This window comes from Aspergillus sclerotioniger, assembly GCF_003184525.1.
Source record: "Aspergillus sclerotioniger CBS 115572 chromosome Unknown BO94scaffold_6, whole genome shotgun sequence".
Lineage (NCBI taxonomy): Eukaryota > Fungi > Ascomycota > Eurotiomycetes > Eurotiales > Aspergillaceae > Aspergillus > Aspergillus sclerotioniger.
In genome coordinates this window covers 1119482-1138669 of record NW_020290996.1, presented here as the reverse complement: position 1 = coordinate 1138669, position 19188 = coordinate 1119482, and the positions used below count along the sequence as shown (strand labels likewise).

At 52.0% G+C, this 19188-nt stretch overlaps 6 protein-coding genes across 6 annotated transcripts; 1 reads left to right on the top strand and 5 right to left on the bottom strand.

Annotated features, from left to right (window-relative positions):
• Positions 1–1364: 1364 nt before the first annotated feature.
• Positions 1365–5252, bottom strand: BO94DRAFT_352465 (dDENN domain protein). Its single transcript, XM_025607115.1, has 4 exons — positions 4357–5252; positions 1958–4279; positions 1652–1906; positions 1365–1594 (listed from the first exon to the last, which is right to left on the bottom strand). The coding sequence occupies exons 1-4, from the start codon at positions 5003–5005 to the stop codon at positions 1455–1457; spliced, it is 3366 nt and encodes a 1121-aa protein (XP_025470542.1). The 5' UTR covers positions 5006–5252; the 3' UTR covers positions 1365–1454.
• Positions 5253–9435: 4183 nt separating this feature from the next.
• BO94DRAFT_352420 (uncharacterized protein) lies at positions 9436–10395 on the bottom strand. Its single transcript, XM_025607114.1, has 2 exons — positions 9894–10395; positions 9436–9793 (listed from the first exon to the last, which is right to left on the bottom strand). Exons 1-2 carry the CDS (start codon positions 10092–10094, stop codon positions 9554–9556), a joined length of 441 nt encoding a protein of 146 aa, XP_025470541.1. The 5' UTR covers positions 10095–10395; the 3' UTR covers positions 9436–9553.
• On the bottom strand, positions 10165–11441 carry BO94DRAFT_459839 (uncharacterized protein; the record flags this gene model as incomplete). The annotated part of the gene is made up of 3 exons (XM_025607859.1): positions 10165–10732; positions 10784–11338; positions 11392–11441. 3 exons carry the CDS (start codon positions 11439–11441, stop codon positions 10165–10167), a joined length of 1173 nt encoding a protein of 390 aa, XP_025470540.1.
• Positions 11442–13151: 1710 nt separating this feature from the next.
• BO94DRAFT_459896 (trafficking protein particle complex subunit 13) lies at positions 13152–14377 on the bottom strand (the record flags this gene model as incomplete). Its single annotated transcript, XM_025607861.1, has 5 exons — positions 13152–13445; positions 13510–14028; positions 14079–14202; positions 14250–14256; positions 14311–14377. 5 exons carry the CDS (start codon positions 14375–14377, stop codon positions 13152–13154), a joined length of 1011 nt encoding a protein of 336 aa, XP_025470539.1.
• An 86-nt stretch (positions 14378–14463) lies between these two features.
• On the top strand, positions 14464–16496 carry BO94DRAFT_622125 (RING finger domain protein). The gene is made up of 6 exons (XM_025617047.1): positions 14464–15238; positions 15296–15462; positions 15563–15624; positions 15680–15915; positions 15971–16092; positions 16172–16496. Exons 1-6 carry the CDS (start codon positions 14868–14870, stop codon positions 16264–16266), a joined length of 1053 nt encoding a protein of 350 aa, XP_025470538.1. The 5' UTR covers positions 14464–14867; the 3' UTR covers positions 16267–16496.
• On the bottom strand, positions 16482–18791 carry BO94DRAFT_532716 (CENP-N/CHL4 family protein). The gene is made up of 2 exons (XM_025611179.1): positions 16681–18791; positions 16482–16620 (listed from the first exon to the last, which is right to left on the bottom strand). Exon 1 carries the CDS (start codon positions 18342–18344, stop codon positions 16923–16925), a length of 1422 nt encoding a protein of 473 aa, XP_025470537.1. The 5' UTR covers positions 18345–18791; the 3' UTR covers positions 16482–16620; positions 16681–16922.
• Positions 18792–19188: the final 397 nt, after the last annotated feature.

The window sequence follows — 19188 nt, the reverse complement described above, 5'->3', positions numbered from 1 at the left end:
TGAATTTCCCCGGAATCCCAACTCCGCCTGCCGGGGGGCGGAGGCCATTTCTCCGCCAATCATCGGCGGGAGTCGCCCTCACCTTTCCCCAGCCTCAGTTCTGCCGGAGATGATCCCTTCTTTCTTCTGACCTACAGCCACTACCTATTCCCCTCCCCAGGCTCCACTGCCAATTGCACCAGATTGACTTCAGCGGTGTCGGGTCTGCACCACGTATCTACATTGCACAGAAAACTACGTCGTGGGCGATCGGATTTCTCAGCCAGGAAGATCATCCAGCCAGCCCGCGAGTCCCCACGATCACCATCCACAACCCTGTTCATTGGACCAAGCTCCGTCTATCAGGCTGATCCTTCTCTCTTCCATTGTCTGTAGAGCTCCCATGATACGAGGAAAAAACCCCCATAGCGTTATCTACTCTGGATTCGGTTGGTTCGGGCCTATCCACCCACCGCCGCTCCCTGGCATGGGAGTGGCCCGGCATAGCCCTCGGTAGGCCAATGGATGTTGCATCCGGGCTGCGGGCTGCGGACTGCCTACCGTCTCCGCCCGCCGGCTGGACCATGGCTGACCATGTACCCGGATCCTCCGGGCAGGCCACCGTGGCCCCGACAATCAGCCTTACAGCCAGGGCATATCTCGAACTTTACTCGCAGATTGAGTGCACAAGTGGCAGCTTGATCAATTAGGTCGGTCCGGGAGATATCTTATGTAACATGACGGGAGAATCCACCAATAGTCCAGAAGGGCTTGCAACGAGATTAAAAAGATATACCAACCAATCGACAGGGGTATTGGAACTCGAAAATCACAAAGGGCTCTTGGAGAAAAGGCAACAAAGAAAGAGAAGATGGAATAAATGACACCAGGTAAGAAAGGTATACCTGTCCAGCATCGGTGGAAACTCCTTCATGTGCAGTCAAATGGGTTCAGCACAACATATGTATGTGATAGGTATGTGTAGTTATGTGTACATGATGCATGGGGGGACGTATGTACTCCGGGACCAGCTGGTCACCATTTGAGGTTGGTCGTGACAACAGTGGCAGGATCCGCAACCCAAGGGCGATCCTGCCTCCGAGACGAGCGGAATGTTCATGTGAAGCTGCAAGCTCCGAGGCTTCGATTCATGGCCTGCGTGCCAGCCGTCTAGTTCCACTATGCAAGAAGCGTGGATTGCAGCGTCTTATGTTCTGCAAGCCAGGGGTCGTTTCGTCGGTATCTGAGGCACTGCGTGAAAAGTGTTTCAAACACGCTCACGGGCCTCCAAAGTGAGGCTTGGTAATTGTAACCCACAGCACGTATCACATGATGTCCTATCTGCATGCAACAGAAATTGGCCGATGACCAACGGATACAGCATGAGATACGTGGCGGACTGGTGTCACACGGGCCATGCCATTTCCAAGGGTGATCGTTCGGAATGTGCACTCCACCAATGTGATGCCACTTCCTTACGGGGGCGAAATGGCGAGGCCGTTCATGAGTTTAGGAAGCGGCTTCCTGCGAGCAGTATTTGCCGTCTTCGAAACCCGAGGCGCTCCGTGGATCATGCGGGGTTCTTTCATCAGACTGTTATCAAGCTTTGCCGGTGCTGTAGTTTTCCGCTCCAGTTAGCCCAGGACACAAAGAGGAGGGACGGAATACAAACCTCGTGAGACTACCCGGCTGTAATCACCGGAAAGGCTGTTCTGGCTTCTACTACCCCCGGCAAAAGAAGTGGCGCTCGCGGTTCGCCAGAGGTGGTTCGATGTGTCGGATAAAAAGTCGGTCATACTACGACTGGAGAAAATAGAGGACCGGCCCCGATTACGTTTGGAGAGAATGATCTCATCAAAGAGGGCCATCCTAGGGTCTCGGGACTTGGGATTTGCTCTCTCCCGTTCACTGATAAACTCGTTGAACCCTAACGACACGTCAGCAACTGCAACCTTCGACCAGATCCGGGGACTCTTACCTTGTGTCTGTTGCAGGACCGCAATGTATTCTGCATGTTCCCCCGGTAGGCTCTTCATAAATGCTTCCATGTTGAAGTTGTATGTTAATCCGGCTTTCTTCTTGTCTCCTGTAGCGGGCTGAAGGAATTTCTTGTACGTGTAGAACAAGCTAGCAAAGCATCGAACAAACGCGGCGCGAACTTGCTCGGGATGGAAGGCGGCCGGACACACTAGGCATATCTGCAGAGCACACCGGTTGTGCACCACTGTCTTACAGGCGGTACATTTGTACATGTTTTCTTCAGCCTGGTCATCGCAAATTGCACAGGTGGCTTTGTCATCCCATGGCTGGACTTGCAAGCAATGTCCCTCCACCCAGCAGGTGCCCTCCGAGTTGTGAATGGGCTGGGCGGAAGCCTGAGGCACGATAGTGGATGCAGCCACCGTGGACTGTGCATACACCGAAGGTGCATAGGTAGACCCGGAGTTATAGTCGGTGTTTAACGTGGTGACGGAAAGATTGGGTGCGTGGCCCAGGAAAGGCGCACTCGGTCGACGCGGAACACCACCTCGCGGATCCATCCCGAAGGACGAACTACGCCGAGAGGCTGCATCAAAGTGCCCGGAACGCTTCTCTCGCAGCGACGCCTGCAAGGTTGTTCCGGAATCATTCCGGGACCCGGGACCCGACGGGAAATGGCCGGACGTGGGCGAGATGTCTCGGGGTGAAGGTGGAGACCCGGTCTTGAATGTCGACCCAGTTCCCGGTCGGTCCGGGCCCCTGGACGAATATCCCCTGGAGGCAGCCTGCTCATAACGAGCATGGAGATAGGCATTGAAGATCAGAGGTGGGTATGAATTCGGAGGTACGGAAGTCTGGCCAAAAGCGCTCGAGTTCAGACTAACATATTTCGCCAACTGAGTCGATTGGGCCTTGGAGGAAAAGATAGAGGAGTTCTCCGACATGAAAGAATCGAAGGGGTAGGTTTCAACAGCATACGCCGGTGGTCCAGTGGGTACTCCGCACCGACTATGATGAGGGGCCGCCAACTGAAGTAAAGAGAGCAGCTTCCGGCGCTGATGACGAGGGAGTGGAGTTGGTTGCACCGTGCTTTCAATGAGGTCTGCATCCAGGTCGACCAACACAAAGTCATCCGACGGTAGCTCGACCTTTTCGTATCGACGCTCGATACCGACAATGTAGGGACAAGGGGCTTCCAGAGCTTGGATGAGTCGTGCTGGGAGGATGGGGATAAGCACTCCAGTCCACTGGACCGGGAACAGCAGGTCGACGAGTGCCCTGGTCGCCAGGTAAAGCATCGATGTGTGTGACGACAAGAGGATGATGCGCGATTCGGTAAGAGCGTACTCGAATAGTATCATGATGTTCTGCAACGACAGGGCCCGGAACAGCGCGTAGAGATCGGTGTTTCGAGATCCTGGGAGCTCATTGGCAGCCTCCTTGCGAGCGAAAAGACGCAACTCGCGCACCGCGAGCTCCACCTGAGTCTTGGATGTATTTGGACTGAACGCTTCAGTGCACAAGTTCATCACATATCGCTCCAACGGTTGCCAGATGCCCATCCGCGGGGAATTTGGGGGGATTCGTTGGATACTGCCGTCGGTCATGGGAACCACGATAGCCTTGAGCCACTCCTTCCAGAAGCTGGTCATGTTCTCTTCCCTTCCAAGGATACCATAAGCGCGGGGAATCCAGAATCCGGTATCCCCATCTGTCAACCCCTCAATCTTCGATGCTGCACCGTGGCGGACCGGGCGCAAGAGATCAGTCATTAACCCGATCTTCTCTTCTACCGCACTGATCTCGTCCTCCAGCTGCTCTCGCGACTCCGATCCCGAAGGGACTGTTGGGAGTTGAGCGAGAAGTCTCGAGAGTTTAGCTCGCTCGCTCGCCAGCCTCTCACCGAGACTCGCAGCCAGTTCTCGCTCTTCATCAGTCATATTGTCCTTTCGCCATTCCTCACAACGTTTCTCTAGCTCTTCGGCAGCTTTCTGATTCAACGGGATCCAGATGATGACACAGATAGCGTGCAAGCGCGAACCATTGTCGGTGGTCATGACGAATCCGTGCCATGTGGATCGCGGTCTCTGATCCGATGAGACGATATTGATGTCATTGGGGAAAGCAAACATTGGTACATAGTCCGGGAAGTTCCCTCGCAGTTTGAGTTCATCGGACATGCCCTTGGTTGGATACCGGTCAAGAAGGACGGGCTCGAACCTCCGCTTCAGGGGGTGCATGGTGGGGGAGATCTCGAGGGGCTGCGGGACAGGTATCACGGAGTTGTAATTGCTCAGACGTCGCGAGGTCCGAATAGATGCTGTAATAAACCTCAATTAGCCATCTAGAGCTTATCCCTTGTCCTCCCCTTCATAGCCCGACCGGGTCTCTACTCACCTTGACGAGCAATCGATGGTTGCCTCTTCATACTGTTCATATCGCGAAATGCCATGTGTCGTCGCACGCTACCTATGCTCGACCGGAGTAGGCCCGCGGGCTGTGGGCTTTCCTCAGAGACAATCTTCTGCGTGCGGAGTCTGGATCTGGGACGTGAAGAGGGCGTAATTGCACCAGCGCTGGAACTGAGATCGGACAAGAACGACTCCCTCTCGGAGGCAAACTTGAACAACGCTTTATCGAAGTCGAAATCTTCGAGGAAGGAGGAACCCCGGGGAGAGGGGGCACCCTTGATGGTCATACTGCTGCGGTTGCTGTGGGATCCATTCTCGTTCGTATCGGAGTCCCCTGAGCGCATGGAGAACCGCTGGAAGGAGCTGCGGGTTCCGGCCATGGAGATGGGTCGGGAGAGACTGTCCAGGAGCAGATCGTGGGCCTCCTCCGCGTCCGCATCCTCCTCGATGGTATCTGTAACGGCGGGGCCTGGCGAGGTGGCATTGTTGGCACGGTATTCGTCGCCTAGTTTGCGATATGTATCCAAGACCTCAGTTCCATCCACACCGGCTATCCAAAAGTAGTCTGCGAGCGGGGTGGTGGACGTTTCGGGCGGGGAAGAGGAAGAGGAAGAGGAAGAGGAGGAGAACGGCATCTCGTCGAATGGTCGCTGAGAGGTCGCAAGGTTGTACTCATCAATCGTCACAATTCGTCGGGGTCGTCACAGCATGAAGTAAATGCAAATTCTAGAGGGTTGGAAGCTCCCAGGGGCATCAATAGCAGGGGGAGTTCTCAGCAATCAGGGGTGTTGGAGTGGACGGGCGGGTGGTGAAGGCCGTGGCAGCTAGAACGCATAAGTCTAGAAATGCGACACTGTCGCGAACGCGAACGGCAGGATGGCTGGGGCTCTCGGGCGTCGGTGCGGACGCAAGAGAGGGGAAAGGAGGGACGAATTGCAGACAGGCAGATGTTGAGGAGAGGAGACGATCTGGAGGGTTGATCTACGCATTGACAAGAAAAAGGAGTATCGGTTAGCAGAGGAGAGAGAGAGACAGGTGAGGGGGCCAAGACGAAAGGCAGAGAGAGACAAACTGGAAAAGGAGGAATGCTTTGACAGGTGTCTCTTTGTGTAGAGGAATGGGGACAAAGTTAAGTTTGGGGTTCCTTAATTTTTTTAAGACTCCTAACTTTCTTTATTTTTAATTTTTTGCTTGACTTCAATGATTTTTGAATTTCTTCTGTCTTATTTTTTTTTTTCGAACTAGACCGACCATGCAGACGGATGGTTGCGTAGACACTTGGAAGGGGGGGAAGCGAAACGGCTGCCAAAAGTCCAATCCAGCCCCGGCACCCCCCGTGTGTCCCCCCTCCCCTCTTTTTCCCTCCTGCTCGGTCCCTTCACTGCGACAGCTAACCTCCATAGTAGATAGTGGTAACTAACTAACTAATCAACTATATCCACTAACCGCCTACTTTCCGCTCTCCTGCGCACACGCACCACCACCACCACTCCTGTCACTTTCTACTAGTTTTGCGGCAGTGGAGTCTATTCAAGGTTCGATCAAATATTCCAGATCTATCCAAAAGAAAAAAGATACAGAAAAAGAAAAATCTCGCAAATGGTTAGAGTATCAACTGCATGTGGATCGTGTCAAACAAAGAAAATGAACAGGAAAGGAAGAGGCAAAGAAGCAGGCAGGGCAGAAGCAAAGTGCAGGAAAAGAAAAGAAAATAACAAATAAACGTGCAGGTCTACCCAGATGGGGGAACCGGGGGTACAACGAGTCGGTGGAAAATCCTCCTGCTGCTGTTGCTGCTCACCTACCTACTGTTGCTGTTAGGTGGTACCTATACGGAGCACCAACAACCGCCCCAAGTCCCGGGCGCGACCATGAACTACTGCAAGTGTGCATGGCTGGGTGCATCCCGCCAACCACCATCAGGAACCGGCCAGCAACTCCCGGCATCAGCTGTACGACGAGGATCTCCTGCTCCGCTTGCCTTGTCAGGGCAAAAAGCAAGGTGCTGATAGGACCGCCAGAATGCCTGGACCTTTGCTTCGACTCTCTGCCTAGTACTATGTACTAGGTATCTATCAGCATCTACCGGGTATAACTACTACAGTAGTGAGGTATGCACATAACTCGCTGAGTACAGCCAAGCACCCGAAGCACCTCCTCCATCTGTGAGGGACAGAGAGAGGTACGGGAGCATATCAATCGCTCCAGCTGGGCCCCAGTGGAGCCTGTCGCGCACAAATGGCTTGGCTAACCGGCGACTCTTTGCTCCTGAATGGCTCTCGTTGGATCGATGCAAGAGAACTACTGTTCGGGATAACCATGGAAACACAGACCATTACGTCTGCTCTTATCGTACAACCCCAAAGGTTGAACTTTTGGGGCTGCGAGCATATCGACCAAGTGGATCAGGTCACTCCAGCGTGCGGGATATCGAGGCAGTTATTATTATTCTTATTATACATTCCTCGGACACATAGATCGCTACTACTATCTCCTCCCCCATTGCGTGTGTCCGACCGGGAAGCTCGACAGTGCGGTGAATCGGATGCTAATTCCACCCACGCCGCACAGCCAGCCTTCCACCCAGCTGTGCCTGGGGGCGAAGGAAGTAGCACATCGGAGTACCTGAATAGGTAGGTAGGTAGGTGCCAACCAGCGTTCGGAGATCGTCGAGACCAAGCATGATTGGATGCCCAGCATCGCAGCCATGGAACCCATGGATCCGGAAATGCTCGAGCTGAAACTGGACATTGGTTCCTGAAAAGGGGAAAAGGATGCGATTGTCTGTGGACGATGGCTACCGAGGTTCCCCTTCCACCTTGTGGGATAAATTGCAAAGGACCGGAGAGCATACCAGACCCCTCTTCAATAGATAAACCCAATGGTCCTGTGGGTACGGAATCTTCAGCAACGATTCTAGATGCATTTACCTCTGACAAAAAGGAGAGCAGAGTTCTGGGATGGATATTAGGAACCACCCGAAATGATCCTCTGCGCTATTCCTCCCGACCACCCAAGACTCGCCGTGAAATGGCCCGGGGTTGGATTGAGGATCCATGTGGAGCCGAAGCAATGACGATAATCCGGTGCCAAAATTTACGCTTCGCCGGTCGACACCCCGGACAGGGCCAGAGATTAATTTTGAGGACGATAGATGATGAATACCCATCAAATCTTATTGCGATGAACACCATCCTTATATTGTCGACACATGGAATCCTCCTCCAACCCACGAACCATTCCCAAATGAGTAAACCCACACGGTCACAGGATAGATAAGACAAAGGCATAGATAGATGATCCGGTTTCACCATGGTCAAACTTAATCCACACACTACGGTCTAGGTAGGTCAGGAACCTACACAGGGCTACAACAAAAACCAAGGCAGAAGGAAAAAAAGAACATACCAGACCAGAGGGCCAACTCAAGCCACCACCTCTCAGGCCGCCACTCTCATTCGCGGCACCCACTTCCCGCCCAAAGTCAAAACTTCCTCTCCGAAAATCCAGGTGGGCTCCCCTGCATGGAAAACCAAGTATATTTTCATCATACATGCATACTTCCCCCTCTCATCAGGAACTGCTTAGAAAAAGCAACGAAAGAAAGAAAAGCGACCTAACTACGAAGGGGAAAGGAAAGAAAAGGAAAGGAAAGAAAGTCTTCCAATAATGGTTCCTTACATAGCCCTACTTCCCCGGACTTGCTTACCGGCATGATGATTGCATCTGCATGTTGGCCAAGCATCTTACATGCTGGCTACTGCGTTTGTAGTTGAATTTTCGGAGGATGTCCGATCTGTTTTACTTATTACTTAGTACTTAGTTTCTCTAAGGTTATCTATCTAGGAATGGGATGCTGCTACCTACACCGTAGTAGATTAGGTGTCTGGTACAGTGGTAAGTAAAGGACTCGTGACTCCAGTCCCGCAAAGTGGACTGTGCCGTTGACAGGGACGGTAACTAAACTGCTTTTAATATTAATTTGGAGTAGTTAATACCCAATTAATTATTACCTAGTACCTACTCCGTAGGTATCTAATCTACATGGGGAACTGAAGAAAGGGGGTATGTGGTGTGAGTGACCCGAGTCATGGATGTGTGGGCTGGTAGGCAGAAAATAATGCACTCTGTACTATAATACAACTATTGTCTATCTACCACCAGCATAACCCCATGAATCATGACACCAACAATAACACTATAGGTAGGTAGCTAGGTCATCACCTGATCCTGTTATAAATCATGTCCCCATTCATCCTAAGTAACCAAACGAGACATATAAAATTAAATACTGAGTCAACACTACTAATAATAACATAAACTAGCTTGGTTGACGGTCCCTTTCTTATATGAATAATGCCATTGTCGGGGTTCGGCATTCCAGGCTAGTAAATGGAAATTGTTTTGCTGTGCCAATTTAAGGTGCCGCTGCTTTTACGAGGGCAGCACGTGTGCCTGCTCACAGATTGCTCATAGAACACGCACCCTGGATGGAACACCCGCTTGAGTAGAACATGCTCTGTAAATCATGCTGCTGTATGACGAAAAATAAAATGATTCATCATGTAGGTAACATCATAAAGCTGTATGAGCATTTCTATCAGGTACAAGAACACTTATATTATAGTTAACTACAAAGCATGGGCTTGAAGATTCCCCGTCTTGCGTCTTGGATTCTTCCGGCAGAAACCAGATAATCGTTACATCATGCCGACAGAGAAAAGAAGCAAAACCAACATCTTACATGTATGTATGTTAATTTGTGCTGGCAGAAAACCAAGCCATGCGTGTGTCTGTCCTCCGATACATACATAACCTGCACAGCCATATCCTGCTGTGTATAGATATTCTGTACTCCGTATTATATGTATGTAACAATTCGTGTAACTTTTCTTCTGAGCTGCAACTTCTTTTTCTAAATGTACTGTATCAATGCATTCACCCATAATCTTAACATCAGCTTAGCTAGGCTCTAGCTATCTTGTTCGTTTTGTCTCTGTTTTACCCGTTCGAGTCTAGCTTTTCAAGTAGTATCCAAACAGTCACGGTTATTATGAAGAACTTCTATATATCTCCTAGTATAAGATTTTCTATAATAGTCTCTCTGTTGCGTTGCTTCGATGGGTGAAGAATAGTTGCTGTGATGGCCTGACAGCCTGATTGCCTGCCTGAGGCGAACCAGCTTAACCAAGCTTATAAAGGATGCACGAATAATTCTTGTTGGCGATGTCTGTTTGGGCCCGTGCAAAGAGCTGAGCCGTCCAGCCTCCCGGATCGCCAGCGATCTGGAGAGATACTCGACACATGGCTACTGCGTAAGGGTCCGGATCGGTGCCCGATGTGGTGTTGCATGTGGTTGCGTTGGGGAGAGTGAGTCCTTTTGTAATGACACTGGCCACCTCGGCGGCTATCTCGGCGGTGGTCTTCACAGGGTCAATCAGAGAGACAGGTTAGTGAACTGTGTTCTTGATTTGGGGGGGTTGCAAGTATAATCAAAGGTACGGAGAAGGAATAAAGACCTACTATCTTTTGACTGTCAATAATCACATCGCTCCATCCGCTGAGGAAGAAGTATGTCTCATCACGACTGGGAGCTGGTTCTTTCACACCGTCTTCGCAGTACTCGCGTCCGACAAAATTGGCTCTAACAACGACATATGCAACGCATGTGCTTCCCAGGGCAGTGTTGGCATCGCTGATGGCGGCTGCTATCACCGCATTCATCTGTTGTGATTTTCTCAGCACTGCGTGCTTGGAAAATTATCAACCAATATGACTATCAAATTTCTCTCTCTCAGTTAACCACGGTAAATTCCACCGTATTCGAAGCTGGTATCACCACCTCTGACCGTCCGTCATTGTCAGGTGGATCGATGATCGTATCCCCGAACCCAGTTACTGTCACAGTAGTATCCATATGATCCTCCTTTGTTCCCCAATTCCACCAAGTCAACTTGCATCCTTTTAACCGGTATCGTAGGACCTCTTTGGCTCGAGCATCTTCCGGTAGAGAGTGCATGATCTCAAGTTTCTGCACTTCACACCAGGTCTCATTGGGCCGTAGAGACATGAAGGCCTCGCTCGTGCCCACCGAGCATGGGACATCTTCTTCCGTAAACCCGGAACACCCAGGCGTAGTATAGCTATGCCAGGAATCCCACTCTCCAGTATCCTGACCACGCCGATAGACGCAAAACACCCCCCAATCATCCAAGTCGCTGACCGAGAAGGTGATCGGTTGAGGGGTCTCGTCCCCCGACACCCCGTGATAGGTGAGCTTCCAGGTCAGAGGCCAATTTTCTTGGACCCTCCATGTCGGAGGGCCATCAATCTCGAGGCTGAGAATCGGCGTGCCTGGGGTACTTGGCTGTTGTCAGTATTCTACTATCAACAGATGGGTGGAGAAGACTCACACACTAGTGGCATCTAGATCAAGGACCGGAGGAGTCCGCGGCCTCGGCGGTGGCGGCGGCACATCACCTTCGATCAGACTGAACGAGCACCGTGCACCTCCAGGCAGCACCATTGGAATCGATTTCGGCTCCAGCCCCGCGTTTTCTTTCGCTTCCCAATCCCAGAGATACACCTCACCCCCGGGCCAGAAGAGCTCATATGTGATCCATTCACTTTTCTCAACCGCCCGGGACAGCTTCTCCCCGAGAATGAAATTCCACGACACGGCATCATCATTATCCGCACCCAGGGACCAGAGGTGAAGAGGGTCCGATCGCTGCGTTTCCGGCGAGAAGCAGTTCAGCTGCACCTCCACCTCTTCCAGGCCGCCACAGGGCAGGTGGCGAAAGACCCGAAATCCTTCATCGGTATTGGGGGACCAGCAGAAATGACATGGCTTGGATTCATGCTCCTTGGATCGCGCAACAGTCACTGTAAAGAAATTCCCAGTCGGGTTTTGGGTATAGAAATTTCGGGGTGCAGTGAGGGTTATCTCCAGCGCTGGAGTATGTGGGCTTTTGTTATGTTAGTGTCTTTCTAATGTCTGAATAATACGAGGGGTTCATACTGTCGATCTGTATCAGAAAACCTGAGATACGATTTCAAGGGGTCATTCATAGTTACTTTGTTCTTTGATGAAGGCTGGGAGCGATAAGGCAGGATAAGAGGTGGGAAGTAGAGGAGAAGGAGAAGAGTATTGCCTGTGTACGGAGTATTTACCTATGCTCTTATATGGCGAGCACTTGTGCGGGGCAGGGTGTCATTAACACCAAATCATAGCAAGCGGGGTGAGCTACATCAATACAGTGACTTTCTCACTTTCCACAGTCTGTCCTCTTTCATCTCACTAGCAGCTTGAGAGAGATGATGTTGATACAATATGCCTCCGGCAATCCAGACTCTCACACTGACAAGAAGGGCAGGATTTGAGCAGGACTTATTACTGTTGTGCAAGGCCTACTACAACGATGTCCCAGCTTATTTCAAATCTGATCCTGGGTGTTCTTTGGCGTTCAGTTACTCATCTGTCATCAAGAAGACGACGTAAGATATTAGTTGAACCACAGTGTGGCGCAACAAACATAGTACGGTACAGTGTATCGCGATTTACTGAGCGGTGGGCCTCGGCCTTACCGCCCTGGGGATAGTTGTCTTCTAGGTAGTGTAATTAGTACCAGGCGGTAGATCAATATTGGGCGGTGAGAAGCCCCGGGCGGTGAACCAGTCTCAGTCGTGATAGACCCTCGAATCAAAAGGATCTTGAGGCTTGTTTGAAGGGCTGAGAAAATGACGAGCACACTGGCGGGGCCAAAGTGAAATTCATGCTTTTGGTTGTGCACAGTTTAGTCAAGTAGCATGTGTAAGATCAGATGAGCGCGCTCCTGAGCAATCCGAGATTGCTCAGGACACGCACTTTGGTGCTCACCCCACGCCCTGGGCCTCTCAATAAGTAAAAAGCGGCGCCAAGTTGGACCTAAAGCGGAAAGGGAAACCAGTAATCCAGTTCAATAGCGGTGAGGGGTACTCCGTAGGTACGGGCTAGAACCCCTCAAATGCCGACTGGACCAACAGTAACATGCCGTTTCATCGCCAATCCGAGAGAAAGGGGATGGAGCCAATGGGCTCGCGACTCACGACTCGCGGCCCATCCGATCCGCCGCCAGCTGGGTAAATTTAGGTTGAGACCTAGACTCCAGTAGTCCGTCTGCGGGCGCAGCAGTTAGCCCAAAAATAATACTTACCTATCCATTCTATACCAAGTTGGTGGATTGTCAAACACTAGCTGGTGGTGATCGTGGATGATTGACTACACTGAATAGTGTTTGCGTGTTGCACAAATGGCACATGGCGACTAGCCAGGCCCATAAATAAATTAAGTCGTAAACCGTAGGCTCCTTCCCGTTACGATTCTATCAATAGAACCAAACTAACTCCCAAGCTCCCGTCGGCGTTAATGACCCCGGCCAAGGTACCTTTGTACCCCTACGCTCTTACAGATAAGCCGAACTTATGATGTTGTTCTTTGTCCCGTTGTCCTGTGTAACCACGCAGCTCGCAAGCTAGGGATTGGCTGCCCTGGAAAGTTTGCACCCGTGCAACATCGGCTTGGCTCCCGTCTCATCGATCCTGTGGCCGACGCTGTCGCGGTGCGTCGCTGATTGGCCCAGGAAATCACCGGTGAGTTGTGAGTACCTATCGAAGCTGCAGACAGTTACTCGGGATCTGTGCTGGCGATGTTGGCTGCAGTGTCTGGAATGGTGTGCTGTTACACAAGGGGTCAGGGAACAGCTGCAGCTCAGGTACACAGTACATTACACCTGATTGGTTTCATGCCCGTCTTCGCGTCAACAGATTTCCCGTCGTCAAGAATCCTTTGTCTCCCATCGCGCCTCTCCACTCAATCGACAACTGGCCTAACACTGCTCGCCCGTCGCGCTTCATGTCCTTCTGCAGGGTGTCGAGCCCGTCCTGCTGTCCTTCTTTTTGCTCGACAAGAAATGCGACCTGCAGGACATCACGCGGGTGTAAAGCCGGTGGCTGCGGATCCGTTTGATCCGGGCCCTCCAGATCCCAGTTCAGGGATACGGCCTTGAACGGAGGTTTCGGGTTGAGCCTCGTTTGCTGTCAAAATTAGCAACCCGTCCAGTAGAGGCGTGCGCCATTACCATAAATATACTCAACGTACCTTGACCACGACAGGACCGTCGCCTACATTCTCCAATTGGGCCTCTAGCGCAAACCGGAGCAGCCGAGTTTTGCCATAAGGTCCCAAGGTCTTGTTCTCAACCTCCAAGGGTGCCAATTCGGAGGACTTGGTCCGAACACTGAGGCAGGGCTGTGCAACAAACTGATAGAGCTTGCGAAAGGTCCTCACGCGCCCGCTGGCCGCTTGCGCGTCCGACCCAATCAGCGTCTCCGTGTAGCTGACACTAACCGCCAGGATGTGATTGCCTTCCTCCTTGAGATCGAACCGCACTATTTTCTGTAAAGAATGTCCCTTTTGTATCCCGTCCTTCGAGGCTGTGTCTTCGGCCGGTTCCAAGTCCAACGACGCTACCTGCGACGGTGTTTGCATCTCTGCTACTATACGAACCGACGTAACAACGCGCGATGTCTCCTCATCTGGCAACTCATTATTTGCGCTCAAGGTGCATGCAAATGTCTCGCCGACATATGCAGAGCCAAAGGCCGGGGGTAGTGTTAACTTGTGGGACGGTCAGTGCAAACACGGCTAAACCCGAGTGGTCTCCGTACATTGGGAGTGAGAATGAACTGGTCGTCGACATTGTCGGCGGGATAGCTTAGTGAAGCTTTACCCGAGATCTTCGTCTCCGCCGCCGGCAGGGGGTACTGGTAGGATAAGGAAGGCCGCGATAGCCTTACACGGTCAGGACGAGGGGAGGTCGACTGGGATTCGTTGCTTACCGCAATACTGGACAAGATCAGCCAAGGTACCGCGTCAGACAAGTTCTCCGGCGGATCGTACCTTTGAGAGAGACTGCATGTGGCTCTTTAGGGGCATCAGCGCCCGATAGAGCGCGAGGGCGTGCCATGAGGGGATGTGATGGTGAGTTGGACCCGAGCTGGACCCGGCGTCATTCCGTCGTTATCAGGGCGGCACTAGTCACCAGGCAAACAGGCCAAATCGGGCAAACGCGGCAAACCTCCGCATCGACCGGCTCCGGTTGACAGCTCCAATTCCATCTCTCTCGCCCCACGGAGAACTACCTACTTACAACCTTGATTTTCGACCCCGGACCGGCTAATGCGTGATCACGACTTAGCTCCATCTTGCAGGTAGCAAGTTATTGGTTGCTAGATAGTAGTTCTCATATCTATCATCTCTTGTCACCGATCTCTCCATCTCTCCCCATTTGGGTATGATCTGATTATGTCATGATCGGATATCTGTGCTTATCGATTAGTGCCTAGCGATCGTTTACTGCGAAGTACACGGAAGCCGCCACCACGCCTGGCCGGTTCCAGCAACACCTCCTATCGCTCTTGATTGAACCCCTGGGCTTGGGAAGCTCTGAATTCAACATGGGGGTGTCACGAAAGACTCCGTCTCATCAGCAGTATGCTAGCCCCTCTACACCGACACGCACTCGAGTTCCTCGTTCAAGACCTGTCACAAGCACTCCCACATCGTCAAAGAGAAAGCGAACGGCAGATGAGCAGGCAGTCGCTCCAAGTGCGTCAACGAAGAGGCCTCGTCGGTCGCACCCAAATGGCTCAATATCAGGTGCTGTTGAGGTCATTGACTTGACTGGCGATACCCCCAGTCCTCCAAGAAAGAGAGCTCGAGTGCAAACACCAATCGACGAGCCCACCCCTGAACGTCGAGCGAGAAGATTCCGCACTCATCCTCCTAAAATGTATCTAGAGAGGGCAGCGCGTGCACTAACCCAGCGGTAGGCCCTGCGCCAAGATCCCAATCTAACAGGAAACTAATGTGTGTTTTCCTGCAGTATGTTTGTTGTTGGACATACTGTCACCGACGTCGATGATGCTCCTAAAATGAGTTTCGACATTGTCGGGACGACCGGCAATATTTACAAGACGACCATTGGGAAGGTGCCCACCTGCACCTGTCCGGATGCTCAAAAAGGGAACCAATGCAAGCATATTTGCTATGGTACGTCGGCCCCATTCTTCGACAACTTATCCCGAATAAGCCATATTTTTGCTGGGTATCATTACGATGTCTGAGATGCTGATAATCATGGCCTATGAAGTTTTGGTAAAGGCTTTGAGGGCCCCTCGGCATCTTCAATACCAATTGGCATTCTTGTCATCGGTAAGGCGACTAGATTGATTGAATGAAGTCACGATGATAACAATTCATTTATTAGGAGCTGCGGGATATGTATCATGATTCTGCTATCAGCCGGCAACCTGATACCGATGAGAATAAGGATGGCAATAGGAAGCCGGTGGAGGGAGATTGCCCAATTTGCTTCATGGAGTTCGAACCCGACAATGAAGAGATCGTCTGGTGTCGCGCGGCCTGTGGGAACAATATCCACCGGACCTGTTTCCAGAAATGGGCCGCCACCCAGCAGGCACAGGGAGTTCGATGCGTTTATTGGTACGTCCTTTCCGAAATGGCTTCGAAAAGCATAGCTGATCCTTATGCTGCTCAGCCGTTCTTCATGGCAGACAGATGCTTCTAATTTGACCCTCGACAAACTTGTGAAAGAGGGAACCGTATCTGCAGACGGATATCTCAATGTGGCCGAGCAGGTTGGCCTTTCTGGGGCGCGCGGTATGAAACCAACTCTGTGATATCCCCTTTAATATGTTCGCTACCTGGTACAGGCTGGTGCTGACCGTTTTTACTGCAGACTATTCAACATATCACTCTTTTTGGGTGCGCCAACAATCGTCTTATATTGGCTCGCCACGACGTAGACACCCCAGTCACCTCGGGGAAGAGTGAAGGCGGCACTGTTATCACATTGTGTCTCAAAGGGTATCGGACTATTCCTATCTTCCGTCTGGGACGGTTGAGACATTGCTAAGGTGTTATGGGTGTTGGCGGATCGGGCTCGGATGATGGGTATCTCTAGGGAAATTGTAAAGTCGGCTTTCCGAACATATTAATACTTTGCTTTACTGCTCAACTTTATAGTAGGATGAGAGACAGAACAACCGGAATCATACTGCACCAAATGATAAGTATCAGGCAGCTAGATGTTTATTATATTTCCGCCAAGATACATTTGAACTATAATCCTCTACCTTCTAGCGTCATCCCATCTCCAATTCAAAAGTTGTCTAGATATGTCGGTCCCTAGCTCAATGAGATCATCAACCTCGGTCCATAGATATGAGTCCTCACAGGAACGCTCACAAGCCAGTATATACCATCGGGCGAGTTCTCTCGCCCGCTCAATCTGGTACCACATTTCACAGGCGCGCAAACGCGCGCACGCGACGAATTTCCCCTCGCCTCTCCTGCAGACAAGACCAAACCATTCAGTCATGGATAGTATATACCCCGTATCTGCACGGAAGCACATTGCCTTCCCGCCACTATGTCCTCATGGAGAACCAGAGTATGAAAGCAACCGTTCGTTTTCATCATCCACTATCCTAGACGACACGATTCCCCTGACGGATAACAGCTACGCTGACTGCTTCTTCGCCCGTCATCCAGGATGGCATCTTTTTTGCGTTGACGATGCCTAGTTCGGCTAGTTTGCGGAATCCGCTGATTATGTCTGTGCCCGCAAAGGTGAGGGATACGGTTGGTGTGGATGTGGGTTCTGATGTGGACGTTGTGGGGTGTGGGGGGTCGAGGAGTCGGATGTCGAGACGGTCGAGCGGGGCGGAAGATAGAGAGCCGGAGGTACCGAAGCGGGATTGGACGGTCAGGGTCCGTTTTTTGGAGGTGTGGGGGTCGGTAGTATTGTTGTTGTTGCTGTTCAGAGGGCGTTTGGGTGCTTTGGAGGGTTCTGAGTCGGTGGGTTGGTTTTCTTTGTGGTGGGAGGGATGGTTCATGTGTTCTTCTGGGGTGACGATGTTGGAGGGACGGGGGTCCAGTGGACTTCCTTCTAGGGCGGCGTCGGCGAAGATACTGAATGCGCCGTTGGATTGGTTGGATCGGCCTGGGCCTCGGAGGGATAGAAGGGCTTGGAGGCTTTTTGCTGTGAGGGAGGTGGCTTTGAGGGTGTATCGTTGGTGCGGGAGGGAGAGGGCCTTTGGGAGGGCGTCACGGACGAGGCGTTGCAGGCTTCGTGGGTCTGTTGCGACGGCGTGAGGGGTCGTGGATGTGCTGGATTTCGAGCCGGGAGCGGAGGCTATGGATGTGTATAGGTAGGGGCAGCTGTCTGGGAAAGCGACGTAGATGACCCGCGACGAGTCGGTCAGGATTTCGGCGGCCTGGCGCGGGTGCTGGTAAGGGGAATTAGTGACGAAGATTCGGAGGAATGTGAGAGGGAGGGAAGTCGAGCGAGAGAGGTAGTAGTGCGCTTTTACGAGCGGTGCGACCTGTTGCTGGAGGCTGTTCAGAAAGGTCGAGGCGTGCACGCGCGGGACACATGCGGACAGGTCGGAGTCTGGTGGTGGTTGGTTGCCGATGCGAGCGAGCTCCAGAGCGGTCCATCGCAGGCTGGATGAGTGGTCGTCGATGTAGCGAAGGTCGACCATAGCCAGTTGGCGCAGCGTGATGCCATGTCTCCAGTCACCTTCAAGAATGCGATCAATGACTTCGCGTTTGCCGCCTTTTCGCAGCTGTAGTTCCTGGTATGCGTTCCGGACGTCGTTGACGGTGCGCTCTGCCGGGTAGGGACTCAGTCCCTCGTCCTCGTCCTCTTTTAGGTCTTCATCTCCCTGAAGATATGGCGGGAAGGCCTGGATGTTGCGATCTTCCAGCCATTGGAACGCGAGATCCAGCAGTGCCTGGCGGGTGAGCTTGCCAAAGGATTTGACCAGGGACGGCGTGGAGGAGGGGATGCGGAGGTTGCTGGGAAGACTGGCGGTTGTGGGGGGGCGAATGGACTTCGGACGAGCCATTACTTCTCGTTGGTGATGGGCCTATGGGATAGGCCGTCGAGCATTATCTCGAGCGATTGGTTATGGTTGTGGTTGTCGGAGGGATGTTCTGGATGCGGCGCGAAGCAGATTGCGTGTGGTTCCTGGGGCATCAACAAAGCATCACGTGGAGATAGCCGGGGTCGGTCTTATCTTAGGGCGGCCGGCAACGCATGGACTCCCGTCGAACAACGAGGCCGGAGTTCTCCGTTGCTGCATTATTCGGTAGATACTCCGTACTTCTCCTCTACTCTGTACATCTGGGTGTTCACAATGCATTGCAGATCACGACAACGGTCTGATGACCGCCTACTACGGAGTAGTGTACACGTCGATTGTGTAACGCGTAAACATTCATCCTTGCAGGAGGATGGACATTGGTCTGCTCATACCTAGTCATCATATGATGGATGTCTGTATTATTAATCCACGCGGGACAAAGGACGGTAGTGGAGGTTGAATTGGCGGATGTTTTTACCCTTTCTTCGTATGGGCACGGCACTTGTCTACATTTAGCCTGGTGCGGTAATGAATAAGAGGAGCAGGTTATAAGCAGAGAGATTTAATCCTCGCAAACCGCGCGAAACCCGAGGCTGAACCATCCTACGACTCGCCAAGGCGTGACCCTCGAGCCAACCAGAGCGGCTGTAGCAGGCGCCGTACCAAGCAAGTATGGCGTACCAGACTAAAGTGCGAGGAGTCTGCTAAAATGTGACTTCATGAATGTAACCAGATTCGTCTCAAGGTTCACCCGGTGTCTCCCCTAAAGCAGACCGGCCAGGGCGGCGTCTTCATCAGTGGTTCCGCGTGCCCGACTTCGGCCGGC

What these genes read in the sequence shown, in the direction of transcription:
- BO94DRAFT_352465 (XM_025607115.1), bottom strand. Translation starts at nt 5,005, where the DNA reads ATGCCGTTCTCCTCCTCTTCCTCTTCCTCTTCCTCTTCCCCGCCCGAA. An exon ending in ACCATCGATTGCTCGTCAAG is followed by an intron (nt 4,280 to 4,356) that starts GTGAGTAGAGAC and finishes GGTTTATTACAG; the next exon opens with CATCTATTCGGACCTCGCGA. An exon ending in CAGCCGGGTAGTCTCACGAG is followed by an intron (nt 1,595 to 1,651) that starts GTTTGTATTCCG and finishes GGAAAACTACAG; the next exon opens with CACCGGCAAAGCTTGATAAC.
- BO94DRAFT_352420 (XM_025607114.1), bottom strand. Translation starts at nt 10,094, where the DNA reads ATGAATGCGGTGATAGCAGCCGCCATCAGCGATGCCAACACTGCCCTG. An exon ending in TTATTGACAGTCAAAAGATA is followed by an intron (nt 9,794 to 9,893) that starts GTAGGTCTTTAT and finishes GACCCTGTGAAG; the next exon opens with ACCACCGCCGAGATAGCCGC.
- BO94DRAFT_622125 (XM_025617047.1), top strand. Translation starts at nt 14,868, where the DNA reads ATGGGGGTGTCACGAAAGACTCCGTCTCATCAGCAGTATGCTAGCCCC. An exon ending in AATTGGCATTCTTGTCATCG is followed by an intron (nt 15,625 to 15,679) that starts GTAAGGCGACTA and finishes TTCATTTATTAG; the next exon opens with GAGCTGCGGGATATGTATCA. An exon ending in TGGCCTTTCTGGGGCGCGCG is followed by an intron (nt 16,093 to 16,171) that starts GTATGAAACCAA and finishes TTTTTACTGCAG; the next exon opens with ACTATTCAACATATCACTCT.
- BO94DRAFT_532716 (XM_025611179.1), bottom strand. Translation starts at nt 18,344, where the DNA reads ATGGCTCGTCCGAAGTCCATTCGCCCCCCCACAACCGCCAGTCTTCCC.